Source organism: Rhinatrema bivittatum, chromosome 2 (assembly GCF_901001135.1).
Source record: "Rhinatrema bivittatum chromosome 2, aRhiBiv1.1, whole genome shotgun sequence".
Taxonomy (NCBI): Eukaryota; Metazoa; Chordata; class Amphibia; order Gymnophiona; family Rhinatrematidae; genus Rhinatrema; species Rhinatrema bivittatum.
Window position 1 is genome coordinate 8,567,858 of NC_042616.1, and position 18,489 is coordinate 8,586,346.

The window sequence follows — 18,489 nt, forward strand, 5'->3', positions numbered from 1 at the left end:
TAGCTGCTCTGCTAGACAGCTGCGCAGCTCTACCCTTGGCCCTTGTTCACTTCATGCGTCCTTGGGCCACATATCTAAGAGATTTAATGAACGCTCTATCTGACCTTCTCCACGTAGGTTCTATCCTCTCGAATGGTCTCAATTACATGTGTACAGGGCAAATCTTTTAACGCTGAGTTTAACTAAACTTTCCTCTGCGTCTGCATCATTCCATACGATGCACAGGTTCTGCTCCCTACACATGTTTCCTATGCGTTCCCTTAGATGCCTTTTCTTCCATCAAAGGCCTCTTCAATATATCTCTTCTGCTGCCTCTCGTAGCCAGCATTCTTCTAATGTTGAACTGGGATGGGGGTTCAGTATTCATTTCCCCACTCCCTGACTGAGATCAGTATGCTTCCCATACTTCTCAATCCATCATATCAGTAACCTTTTATTCCCTCACCAGTCAGTCCCAAATCATAGACTTACTGATGTTCTTAGGTTCTGGTAGCGTCACAAAACCTTCTAAACATAAATCTTGCCGTTTAATATGGCAGGCTTTACCTCCTGACGCTAAAAAAAAAAAAAAAAGAGGTATTACCCCTTTTACTTTTCCACCATTTTTTCTTACTCCCTCGGATTCTGTTCTCCAGACATCCTCCACATAGATACACCTTTCTCTTAGGAGGTGTATCGTTTTGGGAGTTGGGTTCCCGTTTTCGGTAATCCTCTCTGAGTCGGCTTACCATGGATTATCCACTGATCAAGCCGCCTCTATTTCTCTAATCACGGAATGAACATATATATTCTCCTTATAAGTCTCATACATTCTACGTTTGAGCCTTTCCATTCCTCTCTTCCACAGTTTGGCAAGGGAACTTCTTTCCCTCTTAATGTCATTCCTGCCAGCAGGGTCCGTGAGTTATGCACTCTTTCCATACTCACCTGACTCCGTTCCTCTGCCACTGAGTAGTTCTACGCATTCAACTTTCTATCCTTTTCAGGTAGATGTTGTATCTCCTTTCCTCAGGAAATACTCTATTAATTTTTCCTAACCTCTCTCTCTCGCCCTAGGGAGAGACTGGGTTTTCCACATTCCTGGACAGTAATGCTGCGCTTACATTCTATCTACATTGCACTGCATTCCATGTGAATTCCACTTGACTCTTTCCTTCATGCAAGGGTCAAGCTGCTACTTCCAGTGGCCACACAGACCTAATCCTTCTGATTAAGTGGTCTATATTTCCTTTCCTACCAACAAGCAGACATTTCACTACAACACTGTGGGTATCCACATACTGTTGTGTCCGTCTTAGCCTTAACAGCTTCCCTTTGGTTACTGCTGCTTGTACTTTTTTATCAGGTTGCAGCCTGGAGTCCTCTCCATACCTTCGCAGCCTATTATTGCTTACATTTGACTAGCCGGCATGCTCCATGTTTGGCCAGTCCGCCTACTCTTACTTTTTTCAATTCACTACCCAACATCCTTCCACGAACCCATTATGGTGTTGCGGATGCCCTCCGTTCCCATTTCCACCTCAGTCGTTACGCCTTTGCGCATCTGCGGTGTATCTGGTGCATTCCCGGGCATCCTCAGCTCGGTACTCTCCCATTTGTGAGGACTACCATCCTGCTTGTCCTGTGAGAAAGCAAATGTTGCTTACCTGATGTAACAGGTGTTCTCACAGGACAGCAGGATGTTAGTCCTCACGAAACCCGCCCGCCACCCCGCAGAGTTGGGTCTGTATACTTTTATTTTAGTTTCGCTTGCGCTTTTTAGCTATAAGACGAGACTGAGGGAGACACCTGTGGCTCACAGGGATAATTGCAGGCTGGGCATGCTCAGTGCACCCAGTGTGCCAGTGTCAGTCAAAGCTTGTTGAAACTTTGACAGAAAAGTTTTCCGTACAGGGCTCCATCCTCGATGTCACCCATTTGTGAGGACTAACATCCTGCTGTCCTGTGAGAACACCTGTTACATCAGGTAAGCAACATTTGCTTTTTCATGGCTATATGTTAATTTCTCGGATTGCGGCCTATCAACTTTATATGACGCAATACAGCAGGAATCTATTCAAACAGCTGCAGTAGTTTTCTGATTCCCTCCAGGACCAGTTCCAAGACCAGCTTAATTCCATTATAAAAAAGGGCCTTGATGCTGGCAAGCATGAGGCACGGGCCACTTACGACATCTTTGACACGGCTTCCAGGGTATCAGCAGCCGGAATAAGTGCAAGGAGATGGGCATGGCTAAAATCCGTGGATCTGCGCCCAGAGGTACAAGACCGCTTGGCAGACCTCCCCTGCACGGGGGACAATCTGTTTGGCGAGAAGATCCAAGAAATTGTCGCACAACTCAAGGATCACATGAGACGCTGTGACAGCTTTCATCTGTGCACGCCGATTTCTCCGCCTCTTCTGAACACCGATTTCTCCGCCTCTTCTGAACGGCCGTTCAGAAGAGAGGGAAAACGATCCACATACAAGGCACGAAGATACTACCCTCCTACAGCTCGTTCTTGTCCATCCAGACCCTATCAAAAGTCTCCACCTCGCCAGCCCAGGCCTCAAAAGACACAGCCATCTGCGCAACCTGGCCCAGCCTCGGGGTTTTGACTCCCCGCTAGAGAGCGATTGTCGTCTTCCACCTCTGCCGTCTCTGCCAGTCGGTGGCCGGCTGTGCCACTTCTCCACCATGAGGCACAAAGTCTCCACAAATCAGTGGGTCCTGTCGGTTGTAGCTCAAGGTTACCATCTAAACTTCCTCTCAATACTGTTGGACTCTCCACCTCGCCCTGGGTGGAGTTCCACTGACCACTCTCAACTCCTGGAGGAGGAAATAGCTTCCCTCCTACAGGCCAACACCATAGAACAAGTACCTCCTTTACAAAGGGGACAGGGCTTCTACTCCCGCTATTTTTTAATACCAAAAAAGACGGGAGACATTTGTTTAATATTAGATCTTCGTGCTCTAAACAAGCATCTTTGAAAGGAGAAGTTCAGGATGGTAACCTTAGGCTCTTTACTCCCTCTTCTCCAACAGGGAGATTGGCTTTGCTCTCTAGATCTACAAGACGCGTATATGCATATAGCTATAACCCCATCTCACAGAAAATACCTCCGGGTCCTAGTAAGAAACCAGCACTTCCAGTACAAAGTGCTTCCGTTTGGCCTGGCGTCGGCCACTCGTGTCTTCACGAAATGCCTGGCAGTAGTAGCAGCATACTTAAGGCGTCTGGACATTCACGTCTACCCGTATTTAGATGACTGGTTACTGAGGGCTCAGTCTGCGGAGGCGGTTCTTCAATCCCTCCATCTCACCTTTTGACTAATACTGTCCCTGGGATTTCTAGTCAATTATCAAAAGTCCAATCTCACCCATCCCAACTCCTCTCCTTCATTGGTGCAGATCTCAACACTATCCAAGCAAGGGCTTTTCTTCCTGGGGACCATGCTCATATGATTGCAATACTTGCATGCACTATACTGTCTCGCCGAACCAAGACGGCTCATCAAATCCTCACCTTGTTGGGCCACATGGCGTCCTTGGACCATGTTACACCGATGGCTCGCCTAGCCATGCGAGTAACTCAGTGGACATTAAAGTCCCAGTGGTCTCAGGCCCACCATCCAATGTCCAACATTGTCCATGTCACCAGCCAGCTTCGACTCTCACTGGTTTGGTGGATTCAGGAGTCCAATCCTGGTCAGAGGGCTGCCTTTCCAAGCTCCAGAACCCCAGATAACTCTGACAACAGATGCCTCCACTCTAGGTTGGGGAGCCCTTATCAACAACCTGCAAACTTAGGGAACTTGGTCTGCAGCAGAATCACAACATCAGATAAATTTTCTGGAGTTCAGAGCAATCAGGTATGCCCTTCTCACCTTCAAAGATTGCCTGTCCAACAAAACAGTCTTGATACAAACAGAAAACCAGGTAGCAATGTGGTACATCAACAAACAGGGAGGGTCTGGTTCATACCTGCTGTGTCAGGAAGTAGCACAAATCTGGGCTTCAGCTTTCTCTCATTCCATGCTATTGAGGGCGACCTACCTGGCGGGCGTGGACAATGTACTAGCGGACAAACTCAGCCGCTCGTTTTATCCCCACGAGTGGTCCCTGAACCCCATGGTGGCGGAGAACCTATTCTAGAAGTGGGGGTACCCCTGTGTAGACCTCTTTGCTTCGATTCACAATCTCAAAGTAGAGAACTTCTGCTCCCTACTTTGCAGTCGCAAAACCCCACCAAGAGATGCCTTCGCCGTCTCTTGGGCAACAGGTCTTCTGTTTGCCTATCCCCCCCTTCTACTCATCAGCAAGACTCTCGTGAAGCTACGCCGGGACAAGGGACTCATGATTCTCATAGCCCCCTACTGGCCATGTCAGGTGTGGTTTCCCATCCTTCATGACCTCTCAGTCCGTCAACAAATTCCGCTAGGCACAGATCCGTCTCTGACATCTCAGAACCACGGACAACTGCGCCATCCGAACCTCCAGGCCTTGTCGCTGATAGCTTGGATGTTGAAAGGCTAATCGTATGGCCTCTCAACCTCTCTGACTCTGTAACCCAGGTCCTGGTAGCTTCACGAAAGCCTTTTACTAGAAGATCTTATCATTCTAAATGGAAATGGTTTTCATTATGATGCACTTCAAAGGAGTTAGATCCCTTTACCTGCCCCACTAGACTACCTCTGGCACCTCTCAGAGTCGGGTCTACAAACTTCCTCCATTAGAGTTCATGTCAGTGCAGTGGCCGCCTTCCATAAGGGTACAGGGGATGTCTCTATTTCGGCACAACCCTTAGTAGTGCGCTTTATGAAGGGCTTGCTTCACCTCAAGCCCCCTTTGTGTCCTCCGACCCCTTCTTGGGACCTCAATGTGGTTTTAGCACGGCTCATGAAATCTCCATTTGAGCCTCTGCACTCCTGCGAGCTGCTTTATCTCACTTGGAAAATGCTCTTTCTTCTTGCTATAATGTCCGCTCTCAGGGTCAGTGAGCTACAGGCGCTGGTAACATACCCACCTTACACAAAATTTCTCCATGATCGTGTGGTGCTTCGCACTCATCCTAAATTTTTACCAAAGGTAGTCTCTGAATTTCATTTAAATCAATATATTATCCTACCTACTTTCTTTCCAAGACCCCACTCACATCCAGGTGAGCGGGCTCTGCATTCTTTGGACTGCAAGCGTGCACTGGCCTTTTATTTGGAACGCACTGCAGGCCATAGGAAATCCACCCAGCTGTTTGTCTCCTTTGATAAAACTAAACTGGGAATCCCGGTGGGCAAGCAGACCCTGTCCTCCTGGCTGGCGGACTGTATTTCTTTCTGCTACCAGCAAGCAGGCCTTCCACTCCAGGGACACGTTAAAGCGCACTCTATTAGAGCAATGGTGACATCGGTAGCACACCTTCGGTCTGTACCTCTTGCTGACATCTGCAGAGCTGCTACATGGAGCTCTCTCCATACCTTTGTAGCTCATTATTGCCTGGACAAAGCTGGCAGACAACACTCTATCTTTGGCCAGTCTGTTCTGCGCAGTTTATTCTCAGTTTAACTACCCAACTTCCTTCCAATGGCCCATTGGGAATTTCAGGCTGCCCTCTTAACCAAACCCACCCCTGTTGTTGTGCCTGTTGCACGTCTTTGGGTGCTTTTGGTACATTACTCGGGCATCCTCAGCTTGCTATTCACCCATATGTGAGGACTACCATCCTGCTTGTCCTGTGAGAAGGCAGAGTTGCTTACCTGTAACAGGTGTTCTCCCAGGACAGCTGGATGGTAGTCCTCACGAAACCCGCCCACCACCCTGCGGAGTTGGGTTCGCTTGCAATTTGTTATTTTATTTTTCGCTCGAACTTTACTACAAACGAGACTGAAGGGAGACCCCTGCTGGATGCAGGGTTAGTGCTGTGCTGGGCATGCCCAGTAGGTGCCAGTCAAAGTTCTAGAAGCTTTGAAAAAATGTTCCGTGATTGGGCTCCATCCTGATGATGTCATCCATATGTGAGCACTAACATCCTGCTGTCCTGTGAGAACATCTGTTACAGGTAAGCAACTCTGCTTTCTCCCACCAAAAGGAGAAAGTAATGCCTGAAGTGCCTCCTCTTCCGGCTTCATCCTCCTTGGACAGTCCTCATTCTCTTTTACTGGAAGATTTACAATCATTTTCCATTCTATCCTGGGAGCATTCCCCATCTTGTTCGCTGCTACCAGATCCCAATCCAATTACTCTCCAGGGAAGTCCCTGGGCAGTTCCACGGGGCTCCCACGAGACTCACCAGATGAACTGCCAGAGCACACATCACCCCGGGATAATCTAACATACTCCAGGTTTGTGGAGAAAGTAGGCTCTTCCTCAAGGTGGAGATCTGGAAAGAACTGGACCTATGATCAGAGGTCATGGGACGTCTAAAAAATCTTGGCATCCCAGCAGAACCATCTGCCCTGCCCTCACATAATGTTCTCTACACAGTGCTACACTGCAGACGAGCCCTGGTGTACTATAGAAACATAGAAACTTAGAAATGACGGCAGAAGAAGACCAAACGGCCCATCCAGTCTGCCCAGCAAGCTTCACACTTCTTTTTTCTCATACTTATCTGTTTCTCTTGGCTCCTAGTAACCTTTGGTTCTAATTCCCTTTCACCCCCACCATTAATGCAGAGAGCAGTGTTGGAGCTGCATCCAAGTGAAATATCTAGCTTGATTAGTTAGGGGTAGTAACCACCGCAATAAGCAAGCTACACCCATGCTTATTTGTTTTACCCAGAAATACTTCACGGGAGGTAGGAGGTTATGCAAGAAGCCACCGCCACACCTGTACACTGAGAGGGAAGATCCCTTTTGTGCTTGTTGGTTAGTTACCCATCTCCCTTCCACCCCCCCCCCCCTTTCTCTAGATTGCACAATTCTTTGTAAGAAGAACTCACAGCTGTTTGTTTCATATGATCCAAACAGACTAGGTGTCCTAGTGACAAAATGTACTCTTTTGAACTGAATCATGGCTTGCATTAGACAATGCTACGCCATGCCCTCACTCCACCTTGTGAATCCAGCTCCATGCTACAGCTGCATCAATCACACACCTGAAGGAGGTGGCCATCAAAGATATATGCAGGGCCACCAACTGGTCATCCATCCACACTTTCACATCCCACTACTGCCTCGACAATGAAGCAGCTGCTGACACCTCAGTAGGAAAGGCAGAACTTCACTTCACTGTTACATCTTAATCTTGCTGTACATGAAGGAGTCCGAGATGCAAAAAAAAAAAAAAATTATAATAATGGGAAAAGGGAAATAAGATAACAGACTTTAGGCAACCCTCATCTTGGGCTCCCCAGTCAGCATGGCTAGTTCAGCCTGCTTACCAATAGAAACAGCAAGTTTTGCTTACCGTAAATGGTGTTTTTCATAGATATCAGGATGAATTGAAGGAGAGGTGGAGAAGGAGAGAGGTGGGGGACAAAATGGTGAGAGAGCAATATAGAAAGAGTGCACTCCCCATCCCCTCCTCTCCACAGCAGAGCCCCCTGTTGGGGCAGGTGATCACAGATACAGTCCGATCAAGTATGTCCCATGAAAACAAAGACCATCAACCCAGACAAGGACAACAGGAAGCCTTGGTTCACTACAGAGCTGAAGTCACGCAAACATGAGCTTAGAAGCAAAGAAAACCAATGGCGAAAAAACCCAACTAAAACATCCCTCCTCAACTACAAATCATGTCTTAACTCATACAGAAATGAAATCAACAAAACCAAGAAAGAATTCTTCTCCAAAAAAATACACCACTTCTCATTTGATTCAAGAGCCCTCTTCGCCTACGTCTCAGCCCTCACCAAACCTCCTGGACCGTGCATCCCCGATGACCAAGCTCTTATTAAAGCCAATGAGCTAGCCAACTACTTTGACAACAAAATTACCACACTCGTTGCCCCTCTCAAAGGGACACCCCCACACACAAACGTCACCAGTTTCCACAGCTCGCAAACACCTATAGCACCCGCTCTTCAACCCAACACTTTCACCCCAGAGCTCACATCTCTCGAACCCACGTCCACCTTGGAAATAACAAACATTCTCAAGAAGATGAAAACGTCTTCTCACCCCCTAGACCAGGGGTCGGGAACCTTTTTGGCTGAGAGAGCCATGAACGCCACATATTTTAAAATGTAATTCCGTGAGAGCCATACTAACTACAACCCCCCCCACCCTCCTGACCCACCCCCCAAGACCTACCAAATTAATTTACTACAACCCCCCATCCTCCTGACCCCCCCCCCCAAGACCTGCCAAAAGTCCCTGGTGGTCCAGCGGGGGTCCAGGGCTCGCAGGCAAATCTTTAATAAAAAAGTAAAAATCTAACAAAAACCCCCACCCTCCTGACGCCCCCCAAGACCTCCAAAATTAATTTACTACAACCCCCACCCTCCTGATGCCCCTCAAGACCTCCAAAATTAATTTACTACAACCCCCCCATCCTCCTGACCCCCTCAAGACCTGCCAAAAGTCCCTGGTGGTCCAGCGGGGGTCCAGGAGCGATCTCCTAGACTTAGGCTGTTGGCTGCCAGTAGTCAAAATGGCGCCAATGGCCCTTTGCCCTCACTATGTCACTAGGGTCGACCAATGGCGGCGGTAGCCCCTGTGACATGGTATGGGCAAAGGGCCGTCGACGCCATTTTGATTACTGGCAGCCGACGGCCCTTTGCCCTTACTATGTCACAGGGGCTACCGCCGCCATTGGTCGACCCCAGTGACATAGTGAGGGCAAAGGGCCATCGGTGCCATTTTGACTACTGGCAGCCGACAGCCCAAGTCCAGGAGATCGCTCCCGGACCGCTCCTGGACCCCCGCTGGACCACCAGGGACTTTTGGCAGGTCTTGGGGGGATGTAGTAAATTAATTTTGGCGGTCTTGGGGGGCGTCAGGAGGGTGGGGGGTTTTGTTAGATTTTTACTTGTTTATTAAAGATTTGTCTGCGAGCCAGATGCAGCCATCAAAAGAGCCACATCTGGCTCGCGAGCCATAGGTTCCTGACCCCTGCCCTAGACCATATCCCATCAAATCTGCTAAGTTCCATCCCTGACATTGTGGCCAAGCCACTTGCAGATATCATTAACCGCTCTCTCGCCCAAGGCCAAGTCCCCAATCAACTCAAGTCTGCAATGCTCAAACCTCTCCTCAAAAAACCCAACCTTCCCACGACTGATCCTGCTAACTACAGACCTATATCAAACCTTCCTATGCTAGCCAAAATTATGGAGAAAGTGGTTAACCGACAACTTTCGGAATTCCTTGATGACAACAATATCCTCACCAATAACCAGTTTGGATTCCGGAAGAAAAAGAACACCGAATCACTATTAGCTACTCTAGCTGACACCATTATCTTCAATCTTGAAAAAGGTCATCCTTGCCTTCTCGCACTCCTAGATCTGTCAGCAGCGTTTGACACCGTGAATCACACTAGCTTACTACAACGACTCACTGATATCGGCATCACAGGAGCAGCGCTCAACTGGTGTAAATCCTTCCTAGAAAACAGAACATACAGAGTCAAAATAAATAACAAGGAATCTCATCCCATCCAAGCCAAAATGGGGGTACCACAAGGATCTTCACTCTCCCCCACCCTTTTCAACATATATCTTCTCCCACTCTGTCAACTTCTCACCGACCTCAAGCTTACCCATTTCCTATACGCAGATGACATACAAATCATCATCCCCATAACGGACACCTTAAACAAGACCATGGCCTTCTGGAATAAATGCCTCTCAACCATCAACGACCTTCTAACCAGCATCAACCTGGTTCTAAATACCAACAAAACGGAAATCCTTATAATAGCACCGGAAAAATCTACCCTGCTGACCTCCAGCAAGTCTCCAGACACCTCAGGATTCACCACCTCACCGCAAGTCAGAGATCTGGGTGTTATACTAGACGACAGATTCAGCCTCAATAAATTCATCAACAATACCACTAAAGAATGCTTCTTTAAATTACAAGTCTTAAAGAAACTAAAGCCACTTCTTCGCTACAGAGATTTCCGCACAGTACTCCAAGCCATCATTCTCCCGAAACTAGACTATTGTAATTCACTTCTGCTGGGACTTCCCGCCTGCTCCACCAAACCCCTCCAGATGGTACTAAATGCCACAGCAAGAATTCTCACCAACGCCAAAAAAAAAGACCACATCACCCCGATCCTCCAGCACCTTCACTGGCTTCCCATTAAATACAGAATACAGTTCAAAAGCAGCATGATGATGCATAAGGCCCTTCATAGCATATCCCCACTCAACTTAACCTTCAAGCTGCAACTATATACTTCCGATAAGCCAACTAGAAGAGCATACCAAAACAGACTGATTACCCAGCCCGCAAAATCCTCCCTGAGAAAACGCGCTCTATCAACGGCGGGCCCGTCCCTCTGGAATTCCCTACCACCAGACCTCCGCCTTGAGCCGTGCCATACTACTTTTAAGGCGAAACTAAAGACTTGGCTCTTCCTGCAAGCATTCCCAGAGAGCTAAGATCTAGAAGATAAAACAAACCCTGTCCTTTTGTTCTAATTTATTTATCCTTATGCCTTATTTATCCAAGATTATAAATTGCCTTATTTATATGTTTATAGTCGAACCTAGTTAGTTTGTTTTTCTTATTTACTTAGACCAAATTTTCTGTTTTTTTGTTCCAAGATTTGTTCCATGTAAACTGCCACCTGGCAGTAGTTATTACTGTTAGCTGTGAACCGGAGTGATATGTATTGTATACAGGAACTCCGGTATATAAAAACCATAAATAAATAAATAAATAAATTAAAATCACTCTTCAGGCTTTTTTTGAACTACAAGCCAAGCAAAGAGTCACAACTACGAGCTGAGGACAATTCCTTTATAAAAATCCCGCCCCTCCTTCCTGGGGAGCAATCACTCTGAAGAGGTCAACTAGCTTTGTTATCAACTGAGGAGAATTCTGGAATGGTCGTTTGCACGGGAAGTCCCGCACATGCTCAATAGGCCATAAACTTTACTAATTTTGAGAAACAGCTCCGCCTCAAGCCACCTGATGATGTCACCTACTGAGCATGGCTAATTCATCCTGCAATCTACAGAAAACACCGTTTATGGTAAGCAAAACTTGCTTTATTTAGCATTTGTTGTCCTTTATAGTAAAATTCCAACTGCTTGTAATTGGACTCAGTAGTTCTCAGTTTTAAGGATACACAGTATTGTGCAATCTAGAGAAAGTGAGGGGGGGGGGTGGAAGGGAGATGGGTAACTAACCAACAAGCACAAAAGTGTACAGGTGTGGCTTCTTGTAGACCTGCTGTTTCTGCTCCACAAGTGTGAAACTCAACAGCTGCAACTACCACCCAACACTCTCACATCACACCAAAGCATAACATCCTATCTGCCGTCATTGTACCTACGGTATGAGGTCACAGACAGACGGACAGGTGCAATCTCCCATATGGCGTTCTCCCCATACTTCATGCAACAATGCTGAAAAAGCAAATCCCTTTCTGCACATAACACAGGCCTCTGTATGGATAGATAATGTTACTTAGCAGAGTGAGTATATTTTAAACAAGTAGTTATCTGAGTCTCTTACATATTGCCAAAGCTGCTGTCATCTGTACTTCCAGAAGTAAGGCAGGTAATGCTGGAATTAGAACAGTAATAATTAGCATCGTTACATGTACTTCTCTCTATTTTATAACATTTAAGGGTCTGTGGGGGAGCATTAGAGCATGCAGGGGCACCAGAGCAAAGCCCACAGGAGCTGGGGGATGGGCTTCCCCACTGCAGGAGGCCTCAGGTAGTGGGATAAGGGGTGGTGGGGCGCAGTGATGGCAGCAGCAACAGCAGTGGACAGGCTGGTGAGGTTTCCCAGGCACAGGAAGATGAGGCCCGAGAGGGAAGAGGTTGACTGAGAGGAGAGGTAAGTTGGGAAGGAGGAGGAGAGAGGCGATACATGAAGGGAGGGGTAAGTAAGAGGGGAGGGAAGACAAGGAAGGATGAGTGAAGGAGAAGGAAGGATGAATGAGAGAGAAGGAAGTGATGAGTGAGAGAGAAGGAAGGGAAAAGAGGGGAGGGAAGATGGGATGGGCTGAGTGAGGGGGATTGAGGTAAGAGAACAGGAGGAGTGAAAGAGAGATGGAGAAAGAGAAGAATTGGAGAGAGGTGGGGGACAAAATGGTGAGAGATCAATGGGGAAAGAGTGCACTCCCCCTTCCCTTCTCTCCACAGCAGAGCCCCCTGTTGGGGAAGGTGATTAGGGAGGGATGCAATCTTTATTAAAATCACTGTTCAAGCTTTTTTTTTGGACTACAAGCCAAGCAAAGAAAGAATCTCAGCTACAGTCGCTTCATGGCCTTTTGGTTAGAATTAAGAGCCTGTTCAGTCTAGGAGGTTAATTCTCAGCTACTGTACACCGCTGAAGGCATAAGAACATAAGAACACAAGATTTGCCATACTGGGTCAGACCAAAGGGTCCATCAAGCCCAGAATCCTGCTTTCAGCCACTGCCAATCCAGGTCACAAGTACCTGGCAGGATCGTAAAGGTCAATAGATTCCATGCCACTTATCCCCAGGATAAGCAGTGGATTTCCCCAAGTCCATTTTAATAATGATTTATAGAATTTTCTTCCAGAAACCTGTCCAAATATTTTTTAAATCCAGCTACACTTAAAGCTTTTATCACATCTTCTGGCATCACATTCCAGAGTGTATTTATGCATTGAGTAAAAAAATATTTTCTTCTTCTTGTCTTAAATATATTTCCTACTAACTTCATTGAATATCGCCTAGTCTTTGTAATTTTTCAAAGGAACATGTAAAAGAGATACCCATGCAAGAATTTATTTATTTATTTTATTTAGCATTTTTATATACCGACAACCGTTTGCACATCGTATCGGTTTACAATTAACTTAGAACTGATAGGCAAAGGCCTTTACAAGGAACAGTAACGGAAATTAAACCATCGGAACAGGAAACAGTAGTCAAATAAGGGAGAACTAGTGTACAGAGATTAAATTTACATAAAAGCCATGTTTTGAGTTTCTTTTTGAAATTCGAGGTGGATGCCTCTGTATTTAAAGGGGATGATTCAGCAGACCTAAAACGAATCTCAGTGTACCTGGATGATGTAATAGAGCAAATTGACAAACTAAAGAGTAGCAAATCACCTGGACCAGATGGAATACATCCCAGAATGCTAAAGACAGGAAAAATGGACCCTGTACCCACTGAAAGTGTGCATCCAGGTGATTTTGTTTTTCTGAAGATTTTTCGATGGAAGAATTCCCTGGCCCCCAGGTGGAGGGGGCCCTATCGGGTACTGTTAACCTCACATTCTGCTGTAAAACTAGAAGGCACCCTACCTGGATGCATCTTTCCCACTGTAAGAAAGCCTACAGTGCAGAGACAGCAGGAAGTACCTGAACATTGAACTGTCTCTTTGGGCTTTCTGATCTGATGCTACAGCAACATGATCCTGCTTTCTCTTCTGATTTGTCTATATTCCACAACAGCATGGCCATATTTGGACCACATGTGCAGACCTTTGGCCTGTACCAAAACCTTGCATAAATCTTTGAATCTTTCAGACTGCTGGCTATGTTATCACCTCAGACCGGATGGCTCCGGATTTGTTCCTTTCTTACAGGACAACCAGGATGGTAGTCACGGAAAAGTCTTGTTAAAGTTTCTAGAACATTGACTGGTACCACTGAGCATGCCCAGCATGGCACAAACCCTGCATCCAGCAGGGGTCCCCCTTCAGTCTCTATTTTTCCACTCAGCAGTAGCCTCGCGGATTCTGGAGCTCTGTGAGTTTACCTCACAATATTTCTCACAGAATTCAAACTTAAAATTTAACAAATTTTTCCCTATCCCGGGGTCCCCCATTGACCACCGACAGTCGTCGACGCCGGTAAGTTTATTCCCATCACTTTCCGGTCGGTTCCTGGTATTTTTTCCTCAACAGTATCCAACAGTCACCGACCGTGCGGCCGTTTTTTCTTTCAAACATCATGGCTACGGGGTTCCACAAGTGCCCCAAGTGCCCAAGAACCATGTCCATCACAGACCCGCACGACGTGTGTGTTTTGTGCCTTGGACCTGTTCATGATGTGCAACAGTGTACAAGCTGTTCACAAATGACTCCAAAAGGCCGCAGGGCCCGCTTGGAGACGATGGAACTCCATCGACGTCAAAGAAACTATCATCGAGTCAAAATCCTCTGGCTTTGAAGACTCCGTCGCCACCAAAGCCTAAGCGGCAAAAATCCACCAGTGATGTTCCTTCACCTTTCTCTTCCCGGTCCAAAGCATCGACATCCTCTTCCTGGATGCCTGAAAAGCAACGGACTGACCATCGAGAGAAGCATCGACACCGTCATCGATGAAGTGTCTCCTCCGATGCTGGAACCAGAAGGCCATCGACATCGACAGAGTCACCGACCAAAAAGTACCGAGGAGATGAGGCCCCATCCCGTCTGGACTCGGGACACTGAGGCGTTCCCCACTGATATCGGTGCCGGGATCTGGAACTTCACTGTCACAAGTGGAGCCTCCAGCTATGCACTGCGAGCCTCCACCCCGACTGCTGTGCCTCCCATGCCAGCTTCTCAGGCGGAATTGGACAGGATTGTCCAAGAGGTGGTGCTTCAAGCTTTACGAGGCTTCCAGTCGGCACTGGCACTGACCCCCATACTGGTACCCAATCCGATGCCGATAATGCTCGCTCCACTTCTGGATAGACTGGACTCGTTAATCGGTGCTCTTCCTTCGATGCTGCTTCCAGCCGTGCCACCAGCCCCTGCGAAGCCACCGACTCTGATGCCGATACCATTATCCTTGGATGAGGAACCGGATCGACTGATGCCTGAACCAACACCGGGGCCATCGGGTTCCGCACCAGCTCACCGTCCTTCGAAAACACTGATGCCATCTATGCCTTCACCATGCTCGATGCCTCCATCAATGTCACCTCAATTTCCATCGGTGCCACCTCTGGATTTGGCTGGATTAGAACCTTAAGGTCTTGGAGGTGCTGGTGACCAACCCTATAATCCATGAGGAGATGATATTATAGACTCTGATGATTCAGAAGATCTTTCCTCAGAGCCTTCTCCCCCAGATGAATGTCGACGCTCCCCACCTGAAGACTTGATGTTTGCAAACTTTATAAAGGAAATGTCTGAGACAATTCCTTTTAATTTGCAAACAGAAGAGGATGCCAGCATAAAATGCTTGAAGTGCTACAGTTTGTAGATGCATCTAAGGAGGTCATGGCAGTCCCGGTTCATGAAGTGCTGCTGGACTTACTACATCATAACTGGGAACATCCTGACTCAGTTTCTCCTGTAAATAGGAAGGCTGATGCCATATATCTGGTACAATCAGCCCTCGGATTCCAAAAGACACAACTACCCCACCAGTCTGTAGTTGAGTCGACTCAGGAGAAATCTAAAAAGTCCAGGTCTCATTCCTCAGCACCTCCTGGGAAGGAGCAAAAATCATTAGATGCCTTCAGACGAAGAGTCTTTCATGGATCAATGCTTATAGCACACATTGCAGCATATCAATTATATATGACTCAATACTCCAGAAACCTCTGGAAGAGGGTACAGGAGTATTCCGAATCTCTACCTGAGGAATACCAGGAAGGATTTAACAACATCCTCCCCAAAGGCCTAGATGCTGGCAAGCATGAAATAAGAGCGGTATATGACATCTTTGACACCGCCTCCAGGGTTTCCGCAGCAGGAATAAGTGCACGACGTTGTGCATGGCTTAAGTCATCTGACTTACGACAAGAGGTCCAAGATCGACTAGCAGACCTCCCGTGTGCTGGTGACAACTTATTTGGCACTAAAGTCCAGGAAACAGTTGCATAATTGAAAGACCACCACGACACACTGCGTCAGTTGTCTACTCTTCCTGCGGATTATCCGTCCACCACAAAAAGGTCTTTCAGACAAGATCCTTGACGTTTCACATATAAACCTAGAAGGTATTATCCACCTCAATCTCACCCTCGACAATCCAAACCTCCACAAAAAGGCCAGACTCATCAGACTAGAACACCAAAAACCCAGCTAGCCCCACAAACAGGCCCAGCTTCGGGTTTTTGACTCTCTTCTAGAGAGCAACAGATAATCTTGTCCTTCCCAAGTTACTCCAGTGGGAGGCTGCTTGTGCCTTTTCTCCACTCTATGGCACTCCATCACAACGGATCAGTGGGTACGAACTGTAATAAAACAAGGATACCATCTCAACTTTCTCACTACACCACCGAACGGCTTACCCTGTAATCCCACGATTGTCTTTCATTTGAGAGCTTCCTTTCTTGAATGTTTTTTCTCCTGGTTGCAGGTAGTAATCTGTCTTCAAATTTGAAGATACTACCCCTCCTTTAGCGCCATTAGATGTTGAAGTTGAGGGATCCATGGACAGAGTTTTCCCTCCATTACTCTCCTCTACATTAACCAATGGGCGATCACAATTAATCCCTCGTATCTCCACTTCAAAGCCATTTCCACCCCAGATGCTAGGTAGCAAAACCACATCGTCAGTACGGATTGACACCTCTGGATTTGGCTTATAAGTGGGTCTGGGCAGTTCTGGAGTCAAAGGTGCTCCTGGGCTTAAAGAGGTCTGATGTTGTTCCTGGGATATCAGAATCTGCTCCTGCTCTGTATCCAAATCGGAATGCCCAGGAGTTTCAACATTTAAAGATTTGAGAAAATTTTCTATTAATGGTTGAGAAGGGAGAGGATTAAGAACAGTCGGGGTTTCCGGAAGTAATCTGCCCTTTCTCTTTGTATGGGGCATAATTGTAGCGGTAATAAATTAATATCTCCTCAAAGACACCTTGGGGTAGATTTTATAAATTTGTGCGAGTGCGTACTTTTGTTTGCGCACCAGGCGCGAACAAAAGTACGCTGGATTTTATAAGATACGCGCGTAGCCGCGCGTATCTTATAAAATCCGGGGTCGGCGCGCGCAAGGGGGTGCACATTTGTGCAACTTGCGCGCGCCGAGCCCGGCGTGTGCTGCCTGTTCCCTCCGAGGCCGCTCCGAAATCGGAGCGGCCTCGGAGGGAACTTTCTTTCCACCCCCCCGTACCTTCCCCTCCCTTCCCCTACCTAACCCTCCCCCCCCCCGGCCCTAACTAAACCCCCCCCCACACCTTTGTTGGCAGATTTACGCCTGCTTTCAGCAGGCGTAAATCTACGCGCACCAGCAGGCTGCTGGCACGCCATCACCCGACTCTGGGGCTGGTCCGGAGGCCTCGACCACGCCCACGGGCCGGCACCATGCCCCCGGTCCCGAACCGCCCCCTGACCCCGGACACACCCCGGACACACCCCCTCCCCGCCCCCTCCCCGCCCTTTTTACGAAGCCCTGGGACTTACACGTGTCCCGGGGCTGTGCGTGCGCCGGCGGCCTATGCAAAATAGGCACGCCGGTGCACGAGTGCTCTGCGTGCGTAAATCCAGCCGGATTTACGTGCGCAGGGCTTTTAAAATCCGGCCCCTTGTGTTTAACTAGGATCTCCGTTGGGGGTAGTGAGAGGTTTAAATGAAAGACCTACTTACAGTTTTGTGGTATTTCAACCAAAACGAATCAAGAACTTCTCTTTCTTGAGATATTTGTTTAGGGCACGCAAGTCCAAAATTGGATGAATGCCTCCTGATTTTTTTGGGATCAGGAAGTAACGAAAGTAGAACCATTGACCCCACTGCTGTCAAGGTACTGGTTCTACAGCATTGGATTGCAGAAGTGTCAAGAGCTCCGCTTCGAGGAGCAGGGAGTGAATGTTTGGGTTTGTGAGAGAACAGGCCAATGGCACGGATACCCTGTCACATGGTAAGGGCAAAGGGCCATCGGCGCCATTTTTATTAATGCAGCCGATGGCCCGAGAGCGGGAGCTCGCTCCCTGCGCCCCCACTGGACAACCAGGTAATTTTAAAATGGTTTTTGGGGGTTCGGGAGGGTGGGGGAGGGTTTTTTTGTTATCGGATCGGGCGCAGCTGATAACAAAAAAAAAATCGAGCCGGACGATAAAAATTTTAAGATTTTGAATCGGAACCGGAACCGATCAGATTCCGGTTCCGATTCACATCTCTACTAGTCGTAGGTCAGGGGGCATCGAGTTCCAGAGAGAGGGGCCAGCAATGGAAAAGGCTCTATCTCTGGTGGAGATTAGGTGTGTGAGTTTAGGTGCGGGGATATGTAAGGTACCAGTGTGGCAGATCTGGTGAGTTTATTTGGGGTATGGAAGCGTAGGGAGTTGTTTAGACATTGGATATTTTGATTGTGTAGGGACTTGCGGACTAGAGAGAGACTCTTGTGGATAATTCTGAAAGGGATAGGGAGCCAATGGGGGTGATATGATCATGTTTGTGAGTGTTAGTGAGGACTCTTGTAATGGTGTTTTGTAGCAATTGAAGGGGTTTGAGGATGGTAGCAGGGAGGC

General features: G+C 47.6%; 1 protein-coding gene across 1 annotated transcript in view; it reads right to left on the reverse strand.

Annotated features, from left to right (window-relative positions):
* LOC115083486 (von Willebrand factor-like) overlaps nucleotides 1-18,489 on the reverse strand; it is a 48,822-nt gene that overhangs the window by 11,301 nt on the left and 19,032 nt on the right. Inside the window, exon 3 of the mRNA XM_029587341.1 lies at nucleotides 11,611-11,661. Within this exon, the coding sequence (XP_029443201.1) occupies nucleotides 11,611-11,661 (51 nt within the window). The remainder of the gene's footprint in view (nucleotides 1-11,610; nucleotides 11,662-18,489) is intronic.